Source organism: Populus nigra, chromosome 8 (genome assembly GCF_951802175.1).
Source record: "Populus nigra chromosome 8, ddPopNigr1.1, whole genome shotgun sequence".
Lineage (NCBI taxonomy): Eukaryota > Viridiplantae > Streptophyta > Magnoliopsida > Malpighiales > Salicaceae > Populus > Populus nigra.
Window position 1 is genome coordinate 18,432,615 of NC_084859.1, and position 23,678 is coordinate 18,456,292.

Consider the following 23,678-nt stretch of genomic DNA (forward strand, 5'->3'; position numbering starts at 1 on the left):
TCTAACCAGAAAAGAAAGAGAAAGTCTTTCCTAATCTCAGATTAGAAAACAAAATGCACGCGCTGTTCCAATTGCACAAATTGCACATGTCTCAAGCCCTTGCCCGTGTCTCCTTTTCACAGCCATTACATCAGCACTCGCGAGTAAGGAATCTCTCACAAACTTCAAATTACAATGTTTAAATTCCTTCTCTCTCTCTCTCTCTCTCTCGATTTGTTTTTTTTTTTTTTTTAAATAAATACCTAATGAATATACGCACAAACGGCGAGAAATTATCGTAGCTTAGTTTCATTTCAGACAAAAAAAAGTTATTTCAATGTCTCATGGTTTCCCTCTCTTTTGACATAGTCGGAGGGAAACAAAAACTTCTTCAAAAATTAAATTAAAAACAAACTCAAATTCCTCTCCTTCTCTCACCTTTAACTCTCTGCTGTGTATCTCTAGGGTTTTACACCCTACTGGTAATTTACTTCACCGTGGGTCCTTCAATTCTTTGATTTCCAGCATAAAAAATCAGTGTCAGTTCAACACTTGTGATCTGCTCATACTCGATTTTAACTTACCAGGTAATCTTTTTCTTGTTAATGTTGATTTTCTGCTCTCGATTTCTTCCTTTTTTAGTTCTAGCTGTGTATTGCTAGTTAAGATTTTCATGAATTTTATGTTGTGAATGGCTGGGTTTTTTTTTGACGGGCTTAGTTTGTTTAGCGATGGGGTTATGAAGTTTTGCATGCTGGAATTCAGTTTTAGTGATTTTGAAGTGAAGGGGCACGTCTAGGGTTTTGTGCTTATGTAGTTGCATGAATTTGATTTCAATTTGGGGCGCTTTTTGAAATGGCTTTTAGGGGAAAAAAATTTCTGTATGTGTTTTAATTTGATTGAAAACTAAGGTTTCCAGTAATTTCTAGGGGTTATTTCAAAATGTTAACTTGTCCGTGTAAGATTTAGTGCATAATGAATGTGATCTTTAGCTGTTTTTTCAGAGTCTGGGATTCTAAGGTTCCAATTTTGACTTCATACTAAGGTTTGGAGTTCTTAGATTAGCTAATCATTTAAGATTTGTTCACGTGTCCTTTTAAATCTTTTGTAGCCAACCCAATTGGTTTCAGGTGTTGTAGTCGAGCAAGTACCTATTGATTGCTGCTAAGCAGTCTGAAGCTTAGAAAAATGTATTTTTTATGGGTTTTTGCTTTAATCTGTGACCTGTGTTTGGATATGTTGGCTTTCTATTATGCTTTTAACCAGTCTTTCTAATTTCGAATGTTTGCTTCAATATGTTGCCAATGTGTTTTTGCGAAGTCCATGCCTTGTGTAGAAGACTGCACTGTTTTCTTTCTCGTGTAGTGGGAGTCTTCCAGTTTACCATCAATAATGTGGTCTGTGACTTGTATTGGAGGACATTTATATAGTGTTAAAAACCAACTCTTTCATGTTTAAGGATATCCATTTTGATCTTTCTTTTTGCTGTTTCTTTTTTCACCATACTGTGCAAGTTAGAGCTGGTTGACTTCAATGTAAAAAACTAAACAGTATTCAATTGATCTGAGTATAGGGTGCTCCAATCAGAACTGTATCTCCAATTTCTGGATTTTCTGCTGGAGCTGCATAGGGTGAAATAGAGTCAAGATTGCGATAATCTTCCTGTGGAAATGCAAACTAAGAAAAGAATTTCTGGAAGAAATGCTCCAAGAGAGCCTGCAAGTCCCAGGATTTCGAGAGCTCAGAAGAAATTGATGGAAAATTTGCAAGTTGCTGAAAAGAAAGTTTCAGAGTTAATTACTTCTTCAGCCAGAAAGCAAAAATGTGGTATGTTGTTACTTTTTTTATATATATATTTTCAGTTCATGCATGCTTGCACAGAATACACTGTCAACTTATTTTTGGGTAGATTGTAATTGAGTGTTGGATTTGAATTATTTTTTTCTGGGGGGGTCAGTGCTCAGTGGAGCAAGTATTGTACAATTTTGTTTTTGCCTTTGAAACCTTCAGTATAAATGTTTATTTTCTTCGTCTAGTTTAAAAGAAAAATCGAGAAGAGCTAGGAACCCAAGTATACTGCTGAAGGATGTCCTCCGATGCAAACCATTCATCTAAAAGAAGGAGAAATGTTGAATCCTGTTTTGAACTTAACACTCAAAATCAACACAAAACACTGTTCTTGGTGCCTGACATCAAACCTGTGCAGTACTAACCAGTGTCAAGCAATTCGATCTGTTGAAGCAAAATGTGATTTACCACAATATTAGCAGATTCCTGCATGAATTTAGGTACCTGAATTAAGCTTAATTCCTTAGTTGCTTGCATTGTCGTCATAATTTAGCATTTCAACTTCCTGTTGCTTCAACAAATGACCTCTACTGGTTCAAGGATATTGAATTTAGTGATAAAGGATGTGATTTGTTTAAGAAAATGTTATAGTGCTCTTTTCTTTCCTTTTTTTAAATGTACTTGATTCTGTTCCTGATAGCATCAAGTTTCATCCTCACTGTTGCTGCTTCAATGTAAGGCTCCGAGGAGGGAATTCTAATATAACAGAACTCAGCACCACACATTGTGTTATTAAGAAATGAATTTCTTGTTTATTGCCATTGCAAGAACCATTAAAGCTTGTTAATTTTGTTTGCATTCAATCCCCAACACTCTTATCAGGCTCCCTTCCAAAGAAAAATGAGGAGCCTATATCGGCAACAAATTCGAATACTAGATACAACAATGTGCATCAAAAGGCTTCCAATGCTTCCACCCAGTGTGATGCGGTGGATCCTAAGGTAACCGCACCAACTTTGTGTGCTATGCTCCATTCTGACCAATCTGCTTTAGATTCTTTTTTGGGTCTGGCAATGAATGTGTAAAATTTGGCATGCTCCTATTATTTTCTCATCAAATTGTATTAGTCATGTTTAACATAATAGCTATCTGAAGCGTATATCAAAAGAGTGAAAAAATAACAAAAAAGAATCAATAGATAAAGTATTAAGGTTCTGTTATATGATTTGCTATTTTGGATTGCAGGGTTGTGATGAAGGATCTGCTCAATGTGTGTTGCAAACTATATTTTCTCCTTCTTTTCACATATCTAAAATTGCTGGAGGAGAAATTTCTGGTGGAGGTGGGTGACAAAATTGATATTTTTGTTTTAAAGGTATTATATGTGTACATATATTCATTGATGTTCCATTATTTTTTCCCTCTCATGTGATGCTCTTTTATTTTTTGGTAATCTCCTGTTTAGTCGACTTGATAAAACTGTTTCGGACTGGAGACTCTCGGGATGATATGCTGGATGGTCATGTTACACATGAAACTTTTAAATCCTCTTTTGGAGAACACAATGAGAGCACATTAACTTCACTCAACACATGTCATAGTGACATGGAATTGGAGAAAAATATATCAGCCAAAAACTCATATGGGGATCGCTGTGGTGATCAGGTGCTCTCTACTGATGTAACTACTGTGAATTCTTATAGTATTGCAGCTTCAAATGGAGTTGGTCTTGCTTCTGATGTTTCAACTATATATCTTGCATTGAAGAACTCCAAACTGGAATGTGTTGATGAGCACGGTCAAGATTCTATGTCAACTGATGTTTGCTTGGAGGAGGATGATTATGAGGATTTTGATGACTTTGACCCTTATCTATTTATAAAGAACCTGCCAGAGCTGTCATCAGTAGTCCCCACTTTTCGGCCTATGTTGCTACCTAAACAGACTCGGAGTTGTCCTCCGACAACCCTTGTTTTGGACCTGGATGGTACACAATTTTAGACACTTTTTTTATGCTAATTTTGTACATGATGTTGCCATCAAACATGTTTATCATATGTGGTCTCCAACTTTAGTGTTGGATTTTCTATTCTTTTGATTTATGTGTATTTATTAATGATTTGTTTCACAAAAAGCTTGTTATTCTACCCATTTTATCATGTCAGGGCAATTTTTCTCTTAATCTTTTGTTTTTAGTTGCATCCATGGAGGGGATTTTGCAAAGACCTTTCATTTATTTTTTTTATTTTTTCTTGGAAACTTTTTTGCAGCTTCTTGATGTTATTATTTGTTTCTAAAAAAAGAATGCCTTGCAATATTTCATTTGCAATTCTAATTTGCTGGTTGCATTAATTGTGGTGTGAAAAAAATTGAGTTTTTTTTTTAATTATTATTATTATTATAGCTTACTAGTGACTCATGAAATGTAATTTTTTGATTTCTATGTACCTGGTCATCTGCTATATGTAATTTTGATTGTGATAATGAAGTGAACATTGGTCTTTTTCATATTGACTTATTGGTGGAAGGTAGGATTGTTTAATCAGAAGAAAAATTGGAATTGATGCTGCCTAGTTCCATGAAGTGGCAGTTTTGCATTTAATATTTTGCAACATGCATATTTGGCCATTGAGCTACCTGCATTCGATCTGTTTCTGTTTGTGAAAGTGTTGATTGCTTTTTTAATTTCAGAGACTCTGGTACACTCTGCCCTTGAACCTTGTAATGATGCGGACTTCACATTTCCTGTCAACTTCAACCTCCAGGAGCACACAGTCTTTGTCCGGTGCCGTCCTTACCTCAGAGATTTCATGGAGAGAGTTTCTAGTCTTTTTGAGATCATAATATTTACAGCTAGTCAAAGTATCTATGCAGAACAGCTTCTAAATGTGCTTGATCCAAAGAGGAGGATATTTCGACATCGTGTTTTCCGTGAATCCTGTGTTTTTGTCGAGGGTAACTACCTCAAGGATTTGTCAGTTCTTGGTCGTGATTTGGCCCGTGTTATTATAATTGACAACTCTCCCCAGGTACTGTTGCAGAATTCTTATCTCTCGGTGCTTTCTGATTTACCTAGCACTTGTCCTAATTTAATTGGTGATACAGTTACTTCATCTGTTTTCTTGGTCTTTGCCTTTTTCAATAATATTTTGGGGTTGTGGGGTGGGGTTGTTTGGGGCATCGGGCATTATATTCTATCCATGGCACAAAATTGATTAAAGATATCTACTTTGTATGAAAACCATTTCTAATCTTTAGTTAATTTGCCTAAACACTTGCATTTTTTTGGGGATGCCATTGAAATTAAAATTCATGCAATAGTTTGATCAATAACGCTATTTGAGTTACAGTCTGAAACCTTGAAATTCTCTCTGAGTACTGTACACAAGTAACCATTGAATGTGGGTGTCCGCTGTCTTTAGAACCCATGTATATCTTTCAAGATTAAAGCAATAGTTTAGCTTCGTGGATTAAGGACAGAAGGTAAGGAAGAGAGTTGAGGCAAGGCAAAAGGGCGGAATGACCTGGGGCTTGTAGGAGGGGTCAGGTTTTTTTAAATTGTTGGAGCTTAAATTACTGACAAGGCCGATGGTTTTCATTTCAGGCATTTGGCTTCCAAGTAGACAATGGTATACCAATTGAGAGCTGGTTTGAAGATCGTTCAGATAAAGAATTGCTCTCACTACTTCCATTTTTGGAGAGCTTGGTTGGGGTTGAAGATGTGAGGCCTCTAATTGCAAAGAAATACAATCTTCGGCAGAAAATTGCTGCAGCTGTTTACCCTCCGTTGAATTCAAATAGAGGAGATCCTTTTGAAAGGTAGCTTCAAAGTGAATTTGAAGCATTCGAGATGGGACGCATAAACAATTCCGCCTTGTCTTATTTATTACAGAATTAAAATGTCAAGAAAACCACATTCTCTTTTGTTGAGAATGTCTTGGCAAGACAGTGAGATTTAAAAATGAAGTGCGATCCTAACCATAAAGCGGGAGGAAAGTGTTTATGGATGTAAATCATGTGTACGAGTAAGAAACTTTTTCATAGAAGGAACCTGTAGCATGACCAGTGCACCATAGGCAATACTTGGAAATAAGAAGCTTCATGAACAGTTTGTCCACCCAGTTATCAGTTTGAAGGCGATGGAATTTGTTCCTTCAAGTTTATTATAAGTTGAGAGCTATAATCTCCTGTGGTTATCCCAATTGATGATTAGAGGAACTAGAAGGGTGTGAAAAACCTATAAGCTTATATAATATTAGAGGGTGTCTGCGAACGCTGGGTTTTTCAAAAAAAATTATTTTTATTTAAAATTTAATTTTTTATGTTCTTAAATTGTTAAAAATAATTTTTAAAATTAAAAAATAATATTATTTTGATGTATTTTTAAATAAAAAATATTTTGAATTATAGTTGACATTATATTTTTAAACACTTATTTAATATTAAAGTAAATATTTTTCAATTATGATTTTGGAAGCAAATGAGAGTACAATCAAATGTTAAATCGTCCACTGAGAGGATGCGTTTAAATTTTGATTTTAAGTAATAATCTCAAAATTATTTTTTATAAATTTGTGAGAAAAATAAGTTGAAAAAAATTACAGGTCTAGTCGTGCAAGCTTGCTAGAGCATGCCCTCGTGTGAGCCCCAACAAAGTGGACTAGCATGCTAGCTTGGCTTCCTTGTCCTAGCAGACGCTTGATTATTTTTTTTTCTAATATTTTTTTTAAAAAAAATTAATGATTTTTTTGTCTAAATTTTGTTAATTTATATTTAAAATAGAAAATTTTCTCTTTTTCATTTTATTTGTAGAGTTTTTTTAAATGATAATTATTTTTTTAGTTATACATTTAAATTTAAAGAGTTTTATTGATTTATTTATATATTTTTTTATTTTTTGTATGGACGAACTTTATTTTTGAAAAAAAAATATTTTCATATAATATTTCTAATATGTGTAGCCTTGCATGATGCTTTTTTCCCTTTTATTTTTTGTTCTTTCTATTTTTATTATCATTTGCTTAAATAAAAAATTATTTTAATAAAAAAATTTAGTAAGTATAATTAGGTGAATATCTTGTCTTTCAAAATTAAATATCTTGATATATACATGTTTCTTAATTTTTCAAGTTTTTTTTATATCGTTAATAGCTTTTTTTTTATTTATTTATACATATAGTTTTTTATTTATTTAATTATATGTATTTATAAAAATTTAAAGTTAAATTTTTTAAACTATAAAAATATATTAAAAAACTTGAATAAATATATTTTTTTATAAAAAATAAAAATATCTAAACCACGTGCACTTCATCGCTCTAATAAATGGCGGTGCAAACATAAAATGTTCCAACTAACAGATTTATTGTGACACATAAATTAGTGGCCAATCGATCACCCTTTTTTCTTCTTCTTCTTCTTCTTTTTTTTTTTTTTTTTTATCACACTTCATCTTCGACATTTCAAATCATGTGGGGATTTTAAATTCCCGTGTTAGCATGTTACTATGTTTACTTGGAGATAAAATTGCTTCAGGCGAGGTCTCCCTCCCTACCATTCATCCATGATCTGTGCGCTTCGTGCCACACATCTAACACTGAAAGATGACTTCTTGATGGGAACCTCCCCATTATCTTGATGAATCAAGTATTGAAGTTAAGAATATCTTACAAACATTGTCAATATGGTCTGATTAGGCAAGCAGAAATAAAAACCTGCAACAAATTAAAGCTCCAATATAGAAAGACCAAAGAAGAGCAGCCCCCGACGCAATAGCGAGGATTGGATTCAAATTCAGAGTCACTAAAACAAAAAAAGAAATTTTCGTATACAAAATCAAACAGAAACCAATCAACGGATTGACGAATCATCACCCCAGTATCCCTGATTCCGGTGCCTTACTTCCACACCATTATCAATAGATTGGAATTTACCATAAAATTGAATGGGAAAACAGCGCTAAAGGTCTTCAATCTTTATGTTCCCAATTTTCGGGTAATTAGGATACAATGAAAAGGAAAGAAAACAAAATTACTGTAGGCAGTATTTGCAGTGCATCTCTCAGGAGATTGAAAGCTAAATTTTTATTCCATGAACACCAAGTGACAGAGGACACTTAGATGAAGAAAAAACAAGAAGACACTTGACAGCCAGACATGCACCATAACAAGATACAGAGCGGTGTCACCAGACCTCTGGACGAAGCTCACCAGTTGCTGGGGGCATCCATTTTCCAGAATTATAGACGCTTTGACCAACTTTCCAACCAGGAACATCCTTCATTACTTCTGCCTCGTATTCAAGATACTTATTCCACTCCTTGACAAATCTAAATAAAAGCAAGCAGGGAGGGAAAAAAAACTTGAATATTTTACAATAAGAGATGGAAACACATTAGCTAGTGATGGAGGAAAAGAGCTGTTTGCTACCTTTCATCTTCTTCAGCTTGAAGCAGAGGCAGGATTGCCCTGCGTGCAGCATACTTCTCTTCCTTAAGTGCTCTGCAGAATGCAAATGATTTAAGAGCAAATCTACAGTTGATGACATACCCTGATAAGGAAACTTGCTTTGGCAGTATAGCTATATCAACAATTACTACATACAAGGCTATAAAGCAGACAGCTGCGTGAACCACTAAAAAAGTACAGTATCGGTATAAACTTACGATATTTTAAAAACTTCTCTTATACAGCAAACAATAATCTAGGTTTCTTATATGAGGTGGACTGTCATATAAACACCTTCAAGGTCAAGTGTACAAGTAATCCAGCTTCTCAATGGCCAATATCTCACATGTCCTCAGCTCAAATTAAGATTTATGCTCGTATATTGGCAATATGCATAACATGAACTGTGATTATACTTTTACTTAGGAACTGGAAGCAGGGATTATATGTTGAATTCAAAATGATGCTTACTTTCTATATTTGGCACTCAAGACGCCTCAAAATCCTTCTTCTCTTGTGAAACTATTTCCTAGTAATCCATACATGTAGTTCAACAAATAAATAAACATTGACACTGACACCTCGGATATACACCAACAAAAATGACAACTTCCAAGGAATTTCATGGGCAATCAAATCAACCAGGTGTGGTTTCCCAAAAAAGGGACTCTTTTCTACACCTTAAGAAGTAGAGCATGAGGAGATAAACTGCATAAAATTTGAAATCTAAAATCACTCCATTCAAAAAATGCTTTCCTCCAAACTTATAGTCTGCCTAGGTTGATTCTCATCAAAGAAAAAAATATAATCTGCAGGTAATGTCTCCACTGCAGCCCCATTCTGAATACAAACAACCAATTCTTCAAAAGGATAGTAAATATAACAATGAAAACACTTACTATAAGCCCATGTCAAAGAATCTTCAGTAACCTTTTTACAGCTTTGACTGCCTAAGCAACACACTAGCTCTTTCACAGGAACAATCCTTCACCTTTTCACTAATACTAAAAGACAATGACACCAAACAACTTCCTCAAAATATGACAAACCAGCATCTCCTCATCAAAACTGAAAGATTTTTCTTACACAGTCACTCACAAACCTCAATTTACTTGTAGCTTAAGGGTGTGTTTGAGATTGTTTTTTCAAAATTATGGTTAGCCCCAAGAGTAAATGCCTTGAGAATTCAAAACCATGGTTTCTGAAAAGGTAACATAACATCCACAAACCTGCTTTTATGACACAAAACCTGCCTTCTGCCAACTCAACCAATCCCAAACATGCTCTTTCCCAATTCAAAATAATAGACATCTCCATCATGTTATATCAGATATGCAAAATTGCTTATTCCATGAAAAACATTAGCAAGTAAAGACCAGCAAATCACCAATAAATTTAAATTACTAACCAAATTCACTTTCTTGAAAATCAAAGATAACCCCTCTCCTGCACCCTGTATTTGAATAAACCAAATCCAACTTCACTACAGAAACCCACTTTTTCATTAAAAAACACATTCATTGATCTTCAAGTCTCCTCTACTAACTATATTGAACTATATATAATTGACTGGAAAGGTTGCGGCTTTTGTACTTGTAAATGCATACATGTCTATGCTTTTAGTGCAGACTTTGTAAAAGAGTATTTCAAGGGGGAGAATCTACTCTCAACTCTTCTAAGGATTTTTTTGTTAAAAGTAAAAGCTATACATTTGTAGCATACTGGAGAGCATTTTGCTAGCGAAGGTTATTAACTATAAATATGAAGTGCAGTCAATGAATTTGGCAGTTCCTTGGTACCTCTTGGTGCTTATAATAATGGACCTCTCTTCTCTACCAGTCAAAAGCACGCATTTGAAACCCTCCTAAAATCTCAACATTTCTAATGTCCATTTCAGAAATATACAAAATTTAGCTACAAAAACTATGTCCACTCGCAAGACTTCACAATTTCTACCTTTCACCCTTAAAAACAACAAAAGCCCAGTAGCGACCAGTCAACACCGCAATCAAAGTAGGAAAACTCTAGCAAAATTTTAATCTCATAATATTAATACTCTGACGAACCACAATAACCAGCCACATTTTAGTGTTAATTTCACAATCCGAACAAGTCCTGCTTGCCAAAAATTATCACAGACATAAACATAAATTTTGATAATTTTAAAGAGCTATATTAAGTGTTCCTAAACATCTTCAATTTGAAAATCCAATCCAATTGACATGAAAAAAATCCATTTCCTTCGAATTTCTAACTCAAATAAAAAAAACACAGATGCCAAGACCATAAAAACATCGAAAATCTTTAAAGAAAAAAAGAACCCTTTTCACCTGCGGACCTTGTTGCCCTGGCCGACTTGGTACATTCCATATGAAAAGGCGCCAAAAGCAGCGAGAAAGATGGCCATAGCACTAGGACCCTTGTTAGGGATCCTACGAGCGAATCGGACAGGAGCGAAGCCACCAGGAGGAGGGCCGTCTTGAAGGATCGGCATATCCTTCACGCTGGCCATTCCTGGCTTGTTCCTTATCACTGCCTCGGTCATTTTCTCTTGTTGTTGCTCTTCTTCTTCTCTCTCTGTTTGTGATTTTTAGGAAAGGGAAGACATGATGAATAGTGAAGAGGCTGGGGGGAAATGCTGTTATGTGTGCGCGGGTGTGGTGTGGGAATGTTAGGGGATCCGGTTAGGGATAGACACGTGGCCATTGTTGTGACTAATTTCACTTTCTCGGGTTAGGTTATCAAGTGCTCTTTTTGGCAATTCTTTTGCTAATAAATGGAGTAATAATTCTTTCGATGATAAAGGAATAGTAATTTACATATTCTATAATTGCGAAAATATTTGTGGTATGAAATATAGTTGTCGCGGGGATGAAATAAATTTTATATTTATTAAGGAACAAATACTAATAATTATTCTATTAGGAAAAATAAAAAAAGAGAGATAGAATCATGAAAATAATTTTTGAGTTTATTTTAAAATACCCTGGTGACTTTTTGGTATAGCTTTTTGTAATGTTATCTTGATTTTAATTTTGATTTTTATTTAAATAACATGAATATGATTTAAATTCAATATTTATATATTTTTCTTATGACAAAAATATATATATAAACATGCTCGGATCTTACAACTAAGTGCACATGGGAAGGCTTGAAATTAAGAGTTTAATAAATTTAAAATTATAGTTGTAGTTGTTTTTTAAAATGTTTTTTACTTGAAAATATATCAAAATAATATTTTTTTTATTTTTAAAGAATTATTTTTGACATCAGCACATCAAAATGATCTAAAAACACAAAAAAAATTAATTTAAAATAAAAAAATAAAAAAAATTTAATTTTTTTAAAAATACTTTTGAAACATAAAAACAAACAATATCAAAAGAGCCATTACCTTCTCAAAATTTATAAAATCAATTTTCATTCTTACTTCTAGGATACTGTCAATTAGGCCCTCATGAGAGGTTTATTTATTACACTCGTGGCCAAATTTCCTTCATTTGTTTTCACTTCTGCCCTTGCATGTTCCTCACCCTCCGCATAACCCCACTCGGCCCCTACGGGAAGAGAACTTATATTCGAAACTCTATCGGGCGGATCCCGGTGGAATACTTGGGCTTGGTCACCCCCTGAAAACCCAATCTTTTCGACGTATGAACAAGATAAGGTAGCATTTGTAATTTGGCAACGGACTAGAGGGTGAAAATGGGACAAACATTTTGCCAAAAGCAGGCCGGATCCAACCCAACGGTAAACCTCGTTTAACAGTGAAATGAACACAAAACCCTAAACCCTGCCAATAACCAGAAGCTGCTTCTAGAGCCTTCTCTTTCTCTACAAAAAGCACTCGCTCTCCACTTCCTCGGCCTCCATTCGTGATCTCTCTGTCTCCACCACTTCGTCAAACTTTCTCTACAATCCCACAAATTATCTCTGTTTCTTCTCTCGTAATTCTTCTTGGCGATACTATGCACCGCTTCACTTCTAGCCTCGCTTCCAAGGCTCGGTACTTTCCTCCCTCTCCTTCATTTCCTTTATTCTCATCTGGGTTTTCATTATCTTCCTCGCTTTCCGTTTCGTTGGCGAGAAAATGTCAAAACCCAAAAGGAGAAAAAAATAGAACTTGGTGGTTATTTATCACAGTAGCAGTTTATTGACTAAAACTAATCCATCAAAAACGTTGTTTGAAGCTGGATTTGGATTTCCTTGTGATTTCTATGGCTTTACATTGATGGGTTTTGCCTTTTGTGGGTTTTACAGGATTGCTAGGAGCACCACCAAACAAGTGAGTGCTGGTGGTTCTATTGGTTTGGTTTCAAGTTTTTACATCATCATATTCGATCTGATCCTGTGTATGCTGCTGCAATTATAATGACTCTTTCTAAGAAGTGAATTTTCCGTGTTTATATCAGATTGGAAGTAGGTTGAGTTGGAGCAGAAACTATGCTGCCAAAGACATAAGATTCGGTGTGGAGGCTCGTGCTGTGATGCTTAAGGGTGTTGAAGAGCTAGCTGATGCTGTCAAAGTCACCATGGGCCCTAAGGTATTGTGACTGATTGTCTGTTCGATCATGTTATATTCATGTTTGATGCCCGTGGATGAAATCTCCAATAAAGAAAAGAAGTCAAATTTGAATATTTCTTGTAGCTGAATATGGTGTCATTAGATTCTTGTTATCAATTGAAACCATATTCAGTTCGCAATTGGAATATTGCATCAACAGTAAGGCTTGTCTCTATGATATCCTAGATAAGTGTGGGTTTTTTTTCCCTGTAGCAGCATCTGATTGAGTATGATGGATCTTAATGCATTTGACATCATTTGGTGAAACTTGGTTTTTTTTGCTTAACCTTTACTCTGAAGGAATCGTTGGGTTAATCGGTAAATTATTGATATTATCCTTGATGATTTTTTATTTGCAGGGTCGCAATGTGGTTATTGAACAAAGCTTTGGTGCCCCCAAAGTGACTAAGGATGGTGTGACTGTTGCAAAGAGCATTGAGTTCAAGGATAAAGTCAAGAATGTTGGTGCTAGCCTCGTGAAGCAGGTTGCAAATGCCACAAATGATGCTGCAGGCGATGGTAAGGTTTCATCCCCTCGAGAGTTGTTATCTAAGTATTTTGAACCACTGGAATTTTGATGCTGCAGTAGCATCTGATCATTAGGTTAGGATTTTATGTTACAGGCTCTAAATCCAGTGTTTATGTTTTTTTTTCTTGACATGGTACCACCCAGCTTTGCTTCTTTGATGTTTCTGTCTCACTGGGCAATGAGAGCTTTTTCAATGTCTTTGCAGGGACCACTTGTGCTACGGTCCTCACTCGAGCGATATTTGCTGAAGGGTGCAAGTCAGTTGCAGCAGGAATGAATGCAATGGACCTAAGACGTGGTATCAGCATGGCTGTGGAATCAGTTGTTACTAATTTGAAAAGCAGAACAAGAATGATCAGCACATCCGAAGAAATTGCACAAGTTGGTACAATATCAGCAAATGGGGAGAGAGAAATTGGTGAGTTGATTGCAAAGGCCATGGAGAAGGTTGGGAAAGAGGGAGTTATAACAATTCAAGTAAGTTGTGCATTAGATTGGTGATACATCCCCTGTTATAAAGGATGTCAAGTGTATTGAGTACTGTTTTTCTTGACACATGCAGTTGGATACTGATTGCTACTTTTCTCTTTCTTTTCTAATTCAATTAATCATTCTCCCATGTTTTAATTTTTTTCCCAAAATGTTGTTTTGGTCTTATTCTGGTTTCAGGATGGGAAAACATTATCTAATGAGTTGGAAGTTGTTGAGGGATTGAAGCTTGACAGGGGCTATATATCCCCTTATTTCATCACGGACCAGAAAACCCAAAAATGTGTAAGCCTCACTTCTGATTCCAATCATGACATATGTCTTGAGACCTAGGTTGTGTCCACATGACTGCATAGTACAAAATATGAAATAACAACTTCCACAGCCATTGAGTTTCCTGTTTATTTTCTATACCTGTGCACAAACAGGAATTGGATGACCCTCTCATTCTGATCCATGACAAGAAAGTCTCAAATTTGCATGCTGTGGTGAAAGTACTAGAGTTGGCTTTAAAGGTGTACATTCTGTTTACCAATCACTTTTTATTGGAAGCTGGAGCACAACTACAATGCTGTTCACTTCCTTAACTAGATTTTCCTGTATTTGTTCAGAGACAAAGGCCCTTGCTGATTGTTGCTGAAGATGTGGAGAGTGAGGCACTGGCAACACTTATTTTAAATAAGCTTCGTGCTGGAATCAAGGTCTGTGCCATTAAGGCCCCTGGTTTTGGAGAGAACAGGAAGGCTACATTGCAGGATCTTGCTGTCCTCACAGGAGCCGAAGTGAGTTTGCCTCTGCACATATATTTAATTCTCTGTCACATTCTCTGGTCTCATTGAACAAGTTCTTTTCTTCTGTTTTGCAGGTTATAACTGAAGAGCTTGGCCTCAATCTTGAAAAGGTGGATTTGGATATGCTTGGCAGTTGCAAAAAGGTGAGCTCAAATTGTTGACTCTGGTGTTAGTTTACTGGGCACAAGCAGTGCATTAGGGGTGCTGGGTGGGCTAGATTGGGTATGATGGATTGTAATTTAGATCTTAGGGGCAGTAGCGAAGGCATGACTTCAAAGAATTAGAATGGGTCAAGGGTGGGTGCCTGTTAAAAGTTGTGTATTTTGATGATTGACTAGTTGGGTTTTGTCTTATAGGTTACAGTATCAAAGGATGACACTGTTATTCTTGATGGTGCTGGTGACAAGAAGTCCATTGAAGAAAGATGTGAACAGGTCAGTTTTGCTTCATTGCTGGATTATGTTTATTCTCCAATGTGAATGAATAACATGATTATTGTCTACTGCTGGAATTACAGATCCGATCTGCAGTAGAGTCGAGTACTTCTGACTATGACAAAGAGAAGTTGCATGAAAGACTGGCAAAGCTTTCTGGTGGTGTTGCTGTGCTGAAGGTCTGTGAACTGTCTTGCACACTTTGCATATTTTCTTCTATTGACTTGTAAATACATATATGGGGTATTTATTCTAGCTGAGTCCCCCATCTTCCAATTGGAGAAATATCTATTGCTTAAAAGTTGTAAATTGGGGTCACTTAAGTGAAAATTTTGCCGTCATTGCAGATTGGAGGAGCTAGTGAAGCTGAAGTTGGTGAGAAGAAAGATAGAGTTACAGATGCCCTAAATGCCACAAAGGCTGCTGTGGAAGAGGGTATTGTGCCAGGTAACATTTCCATCCATCTTCCCTCATGTTGTACATGGTTGAATTAAAATCACCAACCTCTTCAAGCTACTTCCTTTGGCAGGAGGTGGTGCTGCACTTCTTTATGCATCAAAAGAGTTGGATAAGCTGCAAACTGCCAACTTTGACCAGAAGATCGGTGTTCAAATTATTCAGAATGCCCTGAAGGTTTGTCCTTCATCATGTGTGTCCATGTGTATGAGTATGCCTGAATATTCAATCTTTAAGCTTGAATCTGGGTGCAAGTTTGAAGATTCATGCACTTTATAATTTTGTGCATTGCCAAGCTTCAAATATTCCAACATTCATGTGAATTTGGTGTTCTTTTTATAATGTTATCACTGAATCCCAAAATTGAACTATCAATGTCAGACCCCTGTGCATACAATTGCTACTAATGCGGGAGTCGAGGGAGCTGTTGTTGTTGGTAAGCTATTGGAGCAGGACAACCCTGATCTAGGGTATGACGCTGCCAAAGGTCAGTGATTTATCATTGTTATTATTATGAAGCTTGCTTACTTTATCCACTGAAGGAACTGATTTTTTAACTATTTTTTTCCGGTATGTTCATGTATTACCAGATGAATATGTTGATATGGTGAAAGCTGGCATTATTGACCCGCTGAAAGTAATTAGAACTGCTTTGGTCGATGCCGCCAGGTAAAAAGGCATTTTTCAGGGAATAGCCCCCTCTTCGAATCATAACTTGTTTTTAGGGTTTTGGGGCTGGGTTCATTATTACCTTTTGCATCTTCTTACCAAGTAGCACTTATTAACTCTCTTTTTTTGCGCTTTCAGTGTCTCCTCGTTAATGACAACAACTGAGGCTGTTATAACTGAGCTTCCAAAGGATGAAAATGATGCTCCGGCAATGGGTCCAGGCATGGGCATGGATTACTGAGGTTGATTTTTAGAGACTGATCCAACCTGCCTGACATAGATATTTGAACCTTTGTACCCAATTTATCGATTCATTGTTCCTAAGATCAAAAGGCATCATCTAATCATAGTGAGTGAGTCTCGGCATGTAGGTAGTTTTTGATAATTGGATAATGGATTATTGTTTGGGAAAACTTGCATGTAAGGCTCTTTTTCCCCCCTGGCACATCCTTATCTTTGGCAACCAAGAGCTTGGTCATTATAGCCTTCTCGGCATGTAGGAAGTATTTGTTCTACATGTTCTAGGCATTTGTTCCATCTCCGTGAACCCAAGAATAATCTGCAATTTGATTAGGGTTTCTACTTGAATCTGATTTATGTTAAAATGTTTTGTTTGCGCTTTGCAATGCAAACTGTCCGTCCAGTTGTGGAAAAAATGAGAGGGCAATATGGCGAAAGCCCAAGCAGTGCCTTCAATTCAAATATCGAGTCCTCCACCTTCCGGCCAGTCCAGCTATAATACAGATACATGATACTGCCAGGATTTTCTATGAGTTAAGATCGTGGGGAGATTCACAATGTGGGCGTTGCCCACGCCCTTGAACTCCTCCTCAGTTGACTGACAACTTGGCCTAGCAAGTGGTGGCTGAATGCAGCATGGTTTTTGCTGCTTGGTTGTAATAAGCAAAAATCAAATTCCTTAGCAGATCAATCTTTTTAGACAAAATGGATTAGTATCCTTGAAACAAAATCCTAGAACAAGTTCAAGAACAGTGAGCAAAAAATAAACCCACAGAAAAGTACGTGACCAGAATCAATCTAATGAAAAACCCAAATCCAATTGATGGTTCTTTGACAGCCGAAACCGAGTTCTCCTGCAGTCCATCTTACCACTTGTTTGATGACATCCGAAAAGATGAGCCCGACGTACGAAAGGTATAATTTATGATCAAACTGCCGCCTATCCCTGCTATGCAGTATTTATCGCTGCTGGGGAGAAAAAAATTCATTTCCCTCAGCTTTCCTCTTGAAGGATCAACTAGCTGAATGATCAGCATCAAACGGGTATTTTACTATTTAACATAGTATAGTAAAAGTTACACAGATAATAAAAGTATTTGAAAAATAATATAGTTTGAATATCACCGTAATTTTACATTACAACTGTGATTTTGAATATTAATTCTATGGTAAATGTTATTAAAAATAATAGTTGTTTACTCAAGAAATCAAAATTAACATTAATTAATATGTACAGAAAATCAACATAAAATTTTATGAGAATTCAATAATCAAGACATGAGATTTAAATTCAATAATCAAAAAAATAATAAAAACGGAGATAAAATATATGATCATCATAAGAACGGAGATAAACTATATGGTCACCACAGCAGTAATTTTGAATATTGATTTGCTTTTACTTGATTTACATGTACGTACCCCTTATTTTACTCTTTCAGTCATTGTAAACATTATGTACAGCATTTATATATGATTGAATTGAATAAGATCAGTATGTTTTTCTCTCTCAAAATTGCATAATTCACTCATTGAAGCCCCTCTTTCCATCACGGTTTTCAATACATTGACTCAGCTGTACTGGAAATAGAGACTGTATTTCAAGATCAGTTATCTTCATACTCAGCCAGTCGTTCACACGGTCATTCTTTGTCTTCGTTTCGTGATAAAGATCGGTTCATGTGGGAGCATACTGCTGAAGATCCATCTTTAAACCCTTCAGCGGTTCAATTACTGCCTGGTAAATTTTTGTAGCCACGATTTCTAAGAGATTAACTTTATCAACCAAGTTTGCACCACAATGACACATTTTTGCAAGTGATTTCCCAATTTCAAGATCAACTTGAGTTTGATCTTTGTCAGGCGTTGATGCGTGGTTTTTCAAGAGAAGTTAAAGCAAGAAAAGAAACAAGAACAACAAGGTCTCGAATGAAGCAAGAAAATGAAGAAAAAATAAGAAAAAGTAAACAAGGCAAAAAGAAAGAGAAGAGGAGCAAAGACTTAAGCGAGCAAGGATTTAATCTGGGGAAAGAGAGGTGAGAGGATAAGAAAGCTGAAATATAAGAAAACAAGAACTAAAAAAAAAAAAAAAAGCTGAATTTGTCATGTTTGTGTCTTCTCGTTCAAATCGAAAGGTTGCCGGTAACAATTTTGTAGCTGCGAGCTCTCGGTTGAGTGAGTTCACGTTGTTCAGGAAACATGACATGAATCTTACCCTTCTTACCAGCTAATTTTCAGATGGCATTTTGAAAGAAAGAAGCCAACGGGGCTTTTGATAGAAAGGTATCATCTAAGCGTAAGTTGTTAAATTTTTTATAATATTTTTTATTTTTAATATATATATATATATATATATATATTAAATACTAAAAATTAATTTAAAAAAAAAATTCAAATTTTTTTAACAGCACGGTTGTACAGAATTTTCCTTTTCTTTTGATCAATGTGTCATTATACTTGTTTATAGGCTCATCATCAATGTGGCACTTAGCCAATGGTATTCATTAATTTTACCTTAATGTTATCTAACATTTTCAATCATATACTTTTGTCCGTTCTCCATTCAATATCGTTAATCACCCACCTAGAGAATCTAAAATCGAAAGATAATCAAATTTTATGTTTAGAATAAAAAGTGATGATTTAATGTAAGCAAAACAATCTAGAAAAAATCGAGTTCCATCTAGAATCAAAATTAAAAAGAATAAAAATTTAAAGATAAAAAATAAGAAAAATAGAATCTTATTAAATTGAAATTAATACACAGATGGATTTATTTACAATACAGATTGCTATAGAATCTCAAATTGCATGTTATGGTTGTACATATGCATAAAGCAAAACGATTCATAAAACAAGCACTGAGCAGAATTTAGGTAATAGGCAGCCCATAAAATCTCAAATTTCATGCCATAATTTTACACATACATGAACCTAACAACACATTATCTACCTCTGCGACGATTTTTCAAAGGGGCACAATCAGAGCAATACCATTTTCCTTTTACTTTTTCTTTCAATCCAACACAACCAAAATGGAACCATTCTATCTTGCACTGCATGTTCAAAAAAGGAGGATTAGGTGTTTTGGGGGATAAGACTCGAAAAAAGCAAAAAAATAATAATCTGGTTACATACATCGGGGTTGTCACATGCAATCATGTCCCCGTAGCTAACTTGATTGCAGAAACAGTAAGTCGGTTCATTCGGATCCACTGGCAAATCTAGTTGCATACCGGTAGTATTTGCAAATGTTGTCGCCACTGCCAACTCTGTCTCTGTTGCTTCTTCTGCAGCAACAAGGCGTGTTCTGCATGTGTGCAGTTAACAAGTTTGATTTAATAATTGTAAATAACGTTTCCTACACAAGCGACACTAATGCCAGACTATTTCACAAATGTGCAGTTAACAAGGGATAATTAAGAAACTATGAAATCTGATTAAGCCAAAAAAGTTTCTTAATGTTTCGTGATTTGTTTGAGTACAAAGAAAACAAATTCCAAGCAGCACCAGTGATAACAGTTTAGGCTTTGGAATGCATTTATATGACAAATGAAGTATATCACTGTTGTTTTGGATTTGCCAAATTGTCATTATAAACCATGGAATTTCAGTCTAAGCCATGAATTTAAACAAATTTACTTCATTCCTATCCTTTTTATATTCATGTTTAGTAATACTAGCTTTAGGCAGTTTCTCACAGACAGAACTCTCTTATGCTCTTTGACAGAGACCTGTAACCTGCAAGAAAACCTGTCACTTGGCTGACATGGGGTTGATGCTCCCAATATGTTTCCCATCATCGTAACAGAAGGAATCCCTGCATCTTTGTCAGCAATTTCATTTTCAAAGCAAGATTTCTACTTTTGGGGCAAAATATCCTAATCATTGATCTCATATTTATTTATATATCAGTGTCTTCTATTTTCAAGGCAAGAAGTCCTAATCCTGTGACTCGTGATTTTCAGTATAAAGATTTCTCTCACTATCCTTGAAAACAAAGACATTTCAGTTTTCAACACAGAGCTTCCAAAGAGAAAGTAAAATGAAGTTGAGAAGCTTAACCAACTAATGTGCTTAAAGTGATAAATAAGGAAATGATGAACAAGTATAATTAGAAGAGAGATACTTTTTACGCCCTCCTCTACCACTCTCACTACCCCTTCCAGACTTTGTACCGCCATCAAGACTTGAAGCAAGCAATGCCGGAGCAGCAGCAGCAGTATCTCTTTCTATCAAAGATTATATCATATGATCACAAAAATTTAGTAAAGATGGAGATACTAAAATGGTTGTGAAATGCAAAACAAAACCTTTCAGTAGATCCTTTCATCATCAAGTATGAATAAAACAAACCCTGGGGACTGAAAATGTGTGCAAATTACCACGCCGATTGTCTTCGTCACATAACTTCAGAAATTGATCAAGTTGTTGAATGTGTGCATCTACCTGAGGCAACAATTATAAAATATGCAGTCAATTAAGTAATTTTATGTCTAAAAGTACTGCATACAAACAGAAAGGTACAAGAAGCATCACGGTGTATGATTATAATAGCGCAGATGGCAGTGACGCTTTATCTAAAAGCACTACGTGCAAGCACATAGTAGGGTGGTAGTGTCATAAAGATAATCCAAATCATTAATGATTACACCAATAGGACCACTTTTCAGCATAAATGCTAAAATACCCATTCCAATAGCAATGGGATGGCACGAAAAGGAAACCAACTATATCCAAAATAACATCTTTTCATTAAAACAGAGTAAGTTGAATCAATTTCCACGACCAAATTAATGGACTACTTGGCTTTTCTATATATCTAAGAGGGATGCCTCTCCAAAAAGACATGAACAGCTATTCAAGGCAGAAAAATTGTCACTGGTCCAGTAATCACGTATCAATAGCCACAAGCAACAAAATCATTCACACAAAACACTTCACTCAATCTTTAACCAATTAAAAGGGCTTAATATTTAGTTCGAGGGTAAGGTACTGGATCTGTTTATGTAGTTAATAAATTTAAACCTGTGACTTTTGAAGTTGAAAGCTCATCATCCTAAATGGAGGACCACTGATGGCAGAAAGCAGAAAATGTGTCCACACTTGACAAATGAAAATAATTCTATTACAAGCAAATCTTGCAATTGAGCTTTGACCTCTGAACCATTAATCTCCAATTTTCCCTTCCAGCAAACTAAGTTGAAACTCAAAAAAATCTCATAACATCTACTCACTATTTGGTACAAATAGTCAGCTAATAAGAACTTGTATTACCATTGTTGAGTGCAGCTAATCTAGGGAAAACTGATGGTTATCAATGGTGGGATGCTAGGTTTTTCCAACCAAAAGTTACAGAAAGCTTTGCATGAACATTTAAAGGCTAGTCAATTTGTCTGCATGTTGTGTTCTCTGTACATATCTTCTTCTTTTCTAATTGGAAAAAAAATGGAGTGGTAAGGTAATTCCCAGAAACAAGAAAAGGTCATTGCACCAACAAAAGATGGTAAAGAGAATGAACAGCTACGAATATAAGATGATAAAAAGAGCAAGAATTGATCACATAAATCAGGTATGATGAGACACATGCCCTGAAAGGATTGATGTATATAAAGCTGAGTTACGAGATTCAACATACCAAATCATATGCTTGGACAGCCAATGCCATCTTTTCATCTGCAATCCTGATGCTATGCTTTTGCTCATCAAGTGCCTCGTCTGAGAATCTGATAAGTGAAGTATTTGGTGTAATGTTTCCAGCCTTAACTCCTCGCTTAATGTCCTCTATTTCTTGTTCGCATCGTTGTTCATTTTGGCGTTGAATCTCTGTTCACATGCATTAAAACTGTCACTTGAGAAATGTGCTTAAAGGAGACAATGATTGTTTAACTATAGACAGAGAATATCTATTAACTTTTCTGTTTGAACATGCAACCAAGAAAGGGATTTCTGTTTGCTCATGCAACCAAGAAAGGGAGGCAGCGGGAACAGATGGCAAAAGGGAAAGCACAGAGAATATCACAAAGCACAGCTAAACAAGAAGGAACCATACAGCCACCCATGTTATATTTGTTTGAGCTAGTGCCAGCTTTTCCAAGCTAGTGACCTTTTGATCTTTGGGGAATTTTCCATTATCTTGGAGTTTCTGGCACTCAAGCCCTATTATGATTAAGTACAAAACGAAACCCTACATATTTTTCCTTTAGCAGGTAAAATTAACAAAATAATTAGAGTTCTCTACAAGTTATGGTTTCCCTAACCTACAGATTCAAAATGCCATACGATAAGAACGAGCATAAGAGAAAATTCCCTCAATTAGGAGTCTAATCTCCCCCTAAGCAATCAAAACCCCCAAATAGCTATTGCAGTTCTCATCAATTCAATCAATCTAGGGTATCTTATCAAATCTTAAATCGACACTTAAAACAAGCGATGGAAGATATGACAGAAACAGCGATTTAATAAACAACAAAGCACGGTTGTTTTTAGCGCGAAGCATACCCTGCAAACTTTTGTCCAGATCACGCAACAATGAGTACTTCTTTTGCAGAATATTGGGAAGCGCTTCCAGATCTGCACAACAAATCATTTTAGGGTTTACTGGCATAACTTCAAAAAAAAAACAATCAAGCATAACAATTATGAAACTGAAACAATAACCTTAAATTCAGAGAGATAGAGAGAGAGAAAGGGATTACTGGCTTGAAATTCATCGACGAAGGAGGACATTTTAGGGTTTGTATCTGGGATTTTGATTTTTCGAGGATCCCGCCTTTAAACCCTGGATTTTAAATACAAACTGAAATTTTGAGACAGATTTCGGTTTTTAGCATCCAATTACAAAGCGGCTGGATTTGCGGTTGACGCGTGTATGTTGGCGCGTGGTTATGATACCAGGCCCAACCTTGTTTACGTATTGCTTGTTACTGCGTTTCTGTTATTTTAAAAAAAAAAATTTATTAAAATATTTTTTTTAATTTTTTAAAAAATTAACCCATCAAAATAATTTAAAAATATAAAAAAATATATAATATTAAGTAAAAAAATCAAGTTTTTGGCGAATACACGGTCAGCCGCTTAGTCAAATAGTATTTCAATTCTTTTTACATCTTTTTTTAAATGTCATTTTAATAAAAAAATAAAAAAAGGTTAAAACTAAATTGTTTTTTTTAATGAAATGATGTTTTTTAGATATTAAAAAAAACACTAAAACAATGTTATTTTATATGAAAATTTAAAAAACAAAATCCTTAGAATTTATATAATCAGGTATTGCTTGGGTTTGGCTAA

At 35.4% G+C, this 23,678-nt stretch overlaps 4 protein-coding genes across 7 annotated transcripts; 2 read left to right on the forward strand and 2 right to left on the reverse strand.

Annotated features, from left to right (window-relative positions):
* Positions 1-242: 242 nt before the first annotated feature.
* Positions 243-5,888, forward strand: LOC133702131 (uncharacterized). Of its 3 annotated transcripts, XM_062126356.1 has the most exons (8): positions 243-566; positions 1,553-1,806; positions 2,650-2,768; positions 3,013-3,109; positions 3,233-3,432; positions 3,535-3,754; positions 4,459-4,796; positions 5,372-5,888. In XM_062126356.1, the coding sequence occupies exons 2-8, from the start codon at positions 1,650-1,652 to the stop codon at positions 5,588-5,590; spliced, it is 1,350 nt and encodes a 449-aa protein (XP_061982340.1). In that variant the 5' UTR covers positions 243-566; positions 1,553-1,649; the 3' UTR covers positions 5,591-5,888. The 3 variants fall into 3 exon arrangements, with proteins under 3 accessions (XP_061982340.1, XP_061982339.1, XP_061982342.1); XM_062126355.1 differs by having other exon boundaries at positions 3,233-3,754; XM_062126358.1 differs by lacking the exon at positions 243-566 and adding an exon at positions 2,016-2,267 and having other exon boundaries at positions 1,668-1,806; positions 3,233-3,754.
* Positions 5,889-7,625: 1,737 nt separating this feature from the next.
* LOC133700512 (NADH dehydrogenase [ubiquinone] 1 alpha subcomplex subunit 13-A-like) lies at positions 7,626-10,862 on the reverse strand. 2 transcript variants are annotated; one of them, XM_062124063.1, is made up of 3 exons: positions 10,544-10,862; positions 8,196-8,297; positions 7,626-8,095 (listed from the first exon to the last, which is right to left on the reverse strand). In XM_062124063.1, the coding sequence occupies exons 1-3, from the start codon at positions 10,756-10,758 to the stop codon at positions 7,951-7,953; spliced, it is 462 nt and encodes a 153-aa protein (XP_061980047.1). In that variant the 5' UTR covers positions 10,759-10,862; the 3' UTR covers positions 7,626-7,950. The 2 variants fall into 2 exon arrangements, with proteins under 2 accessions (XP_061980047.1, XP_061980048.1); XM_062124064.1 differs by having other exon boundaries at positions 8,196-8,267; positions 10,544-10,855.
* A 1,033-nt stretch (positions 10,863-11,895) lies between these two features.
* On the forward strand, positions 11,896-16,736 carry LOC133702360 (chaperonin CPN60-2, mitochondrial-like). The gene is made up of 16 exons (XM_062126697.1): positions 11,896-12,222; positions 12,477-12,501; positions 12,629-12,760; positions 13,140-13,299; positions 13,515-13,786; positions 13,979-14,083; positions 14,227-14,313; positions 14,410-14,580; positions 14,664-14,732; positions 14,946-15,023; positions 15,107-15,202; positions 15,371-15,470; positions 15,553-15,656; positions 15,861-15,966; positions 16,070-16,148; positions 16,287-16,736. Exons 1-16 carry the CDS (start codon positions 12,185-12,187, stop codon positions 16,387-16,389), a joined length of 1,725 nt encoding a protein of 574 aa, XP_061982681.1. The 5' UTR covers positions 11,896-12,184; the 3' UTR covers positions 16,390-16,736.
* Positions 16,737-19,114: 2,378 nt separating this feature from the next.
* LOC133700763 (PHD finger protein ING1) lies at positions 19,115-23,242 on the reverse strand. Its single transcript, XM_062124420.1, has 7 exons — positions 23,087-23,242; positions 22,890-22,961; positions 22,027-22,214; positions 20,774-20,837; positions 20,518-20,620; positions 19,527-19,698; positions 19,115-19,444 (listed from the first exon to the last, which is right to left on the reverse strand). The coding sequence occupies exons 1-7, from the start codon at positions 23,115-23,117 to the stop codon at positions 19,334-19,336; spliced, it is 741 nt and encodes a 246-aa protein (XP_061980404.1). The 5' UTR covers positions 23,118-23,242; the 3' UTR covers positions 19,115-19,333.
* Between the last annotated feature and the right edge of the window lie 436 nt (positions 23,243-23,678).

Coding starts and splice junctions, on each gene's coding strand:
- LOC133700763 (XM_062124420.1), bottom strand. CDS start 23,117: ATGTCCTCCTTCGTCGATGAATTTCAAGCCA. Junction 22,962..23,086: donor CGTCGATGAATTTCAAGCCA/GTAATCCCTTTC, acceptor TTTGTTGTGCAG/ATCTGGAAGCGCTTCCCAAT. Junction 19,445..19,526: donor TTGCATGTGACAACCCCGAT/GTATGTAACCAG, acceptor TTGAACATGCAG/TGCAAGATAGAATGGTTCCA.
- LOC133700512 (XM_062124063.1), bottom strand. CDS start 10,758: ATGACCGAGGCAGTGATAAGGAACAAGCCAGGAATGGCCAGCGTGAAG. Junction 8,298..10,543: donor CAGGGCAACAAGGTCCGCAG/GTGAAAAGGGTT, acceptor CATCAACTGTAG/ATTTGCTCTTAAATCATTTG. Junction 8,096..8,195: donor CAAGCTGAAGAAGATGAAAG/GTAGCAAACAGC, acceptor GCTTTTATTTAG/ATTTGTCAAGGAGTGGAATA.
- LOC133702360 (XM_062126697.1), top strand. CDS start 12,185: ATGCACCGCTTCACTTCTAGCCTCGCTTCCAAGGCTCG. Junction 14,581..14,663: donor CTGTCCTCACAGGAGCCGAA/GTGAGTTTGCCT, acceptor TCTGTTTTGCAG/GTTATAACTGAAGAGCTTGG. Junction 15,471..15,552: donor GGAAGAGGGTATTGTGCCAG/GTAACATTTCCA, acceptor TTCCTTTGGCAG/GAGGTGGTGCTGCACTTCTT.
- LOC133702131 (XM_062126355.1), top strand. CDS start 1,650: ATGCAAACTAAGAAAAGAATTTCTGGAAGAAATGCTCCAAGAGAGCCT. Junction 2,769..3,012: donor GTGATGCGGTGGATCCTAAG/GTAACCGCACCA, acceptor TTTGGATTGCAG/GGTTGTGATGAAGGATCTGC. Junction 3,755..4,458: donor CCTTGTTTTGGACCTGGATG/GTACACAATTTT, acceptor TTTTAATTTCAG/AGACTCTGGTACACTCTGCC.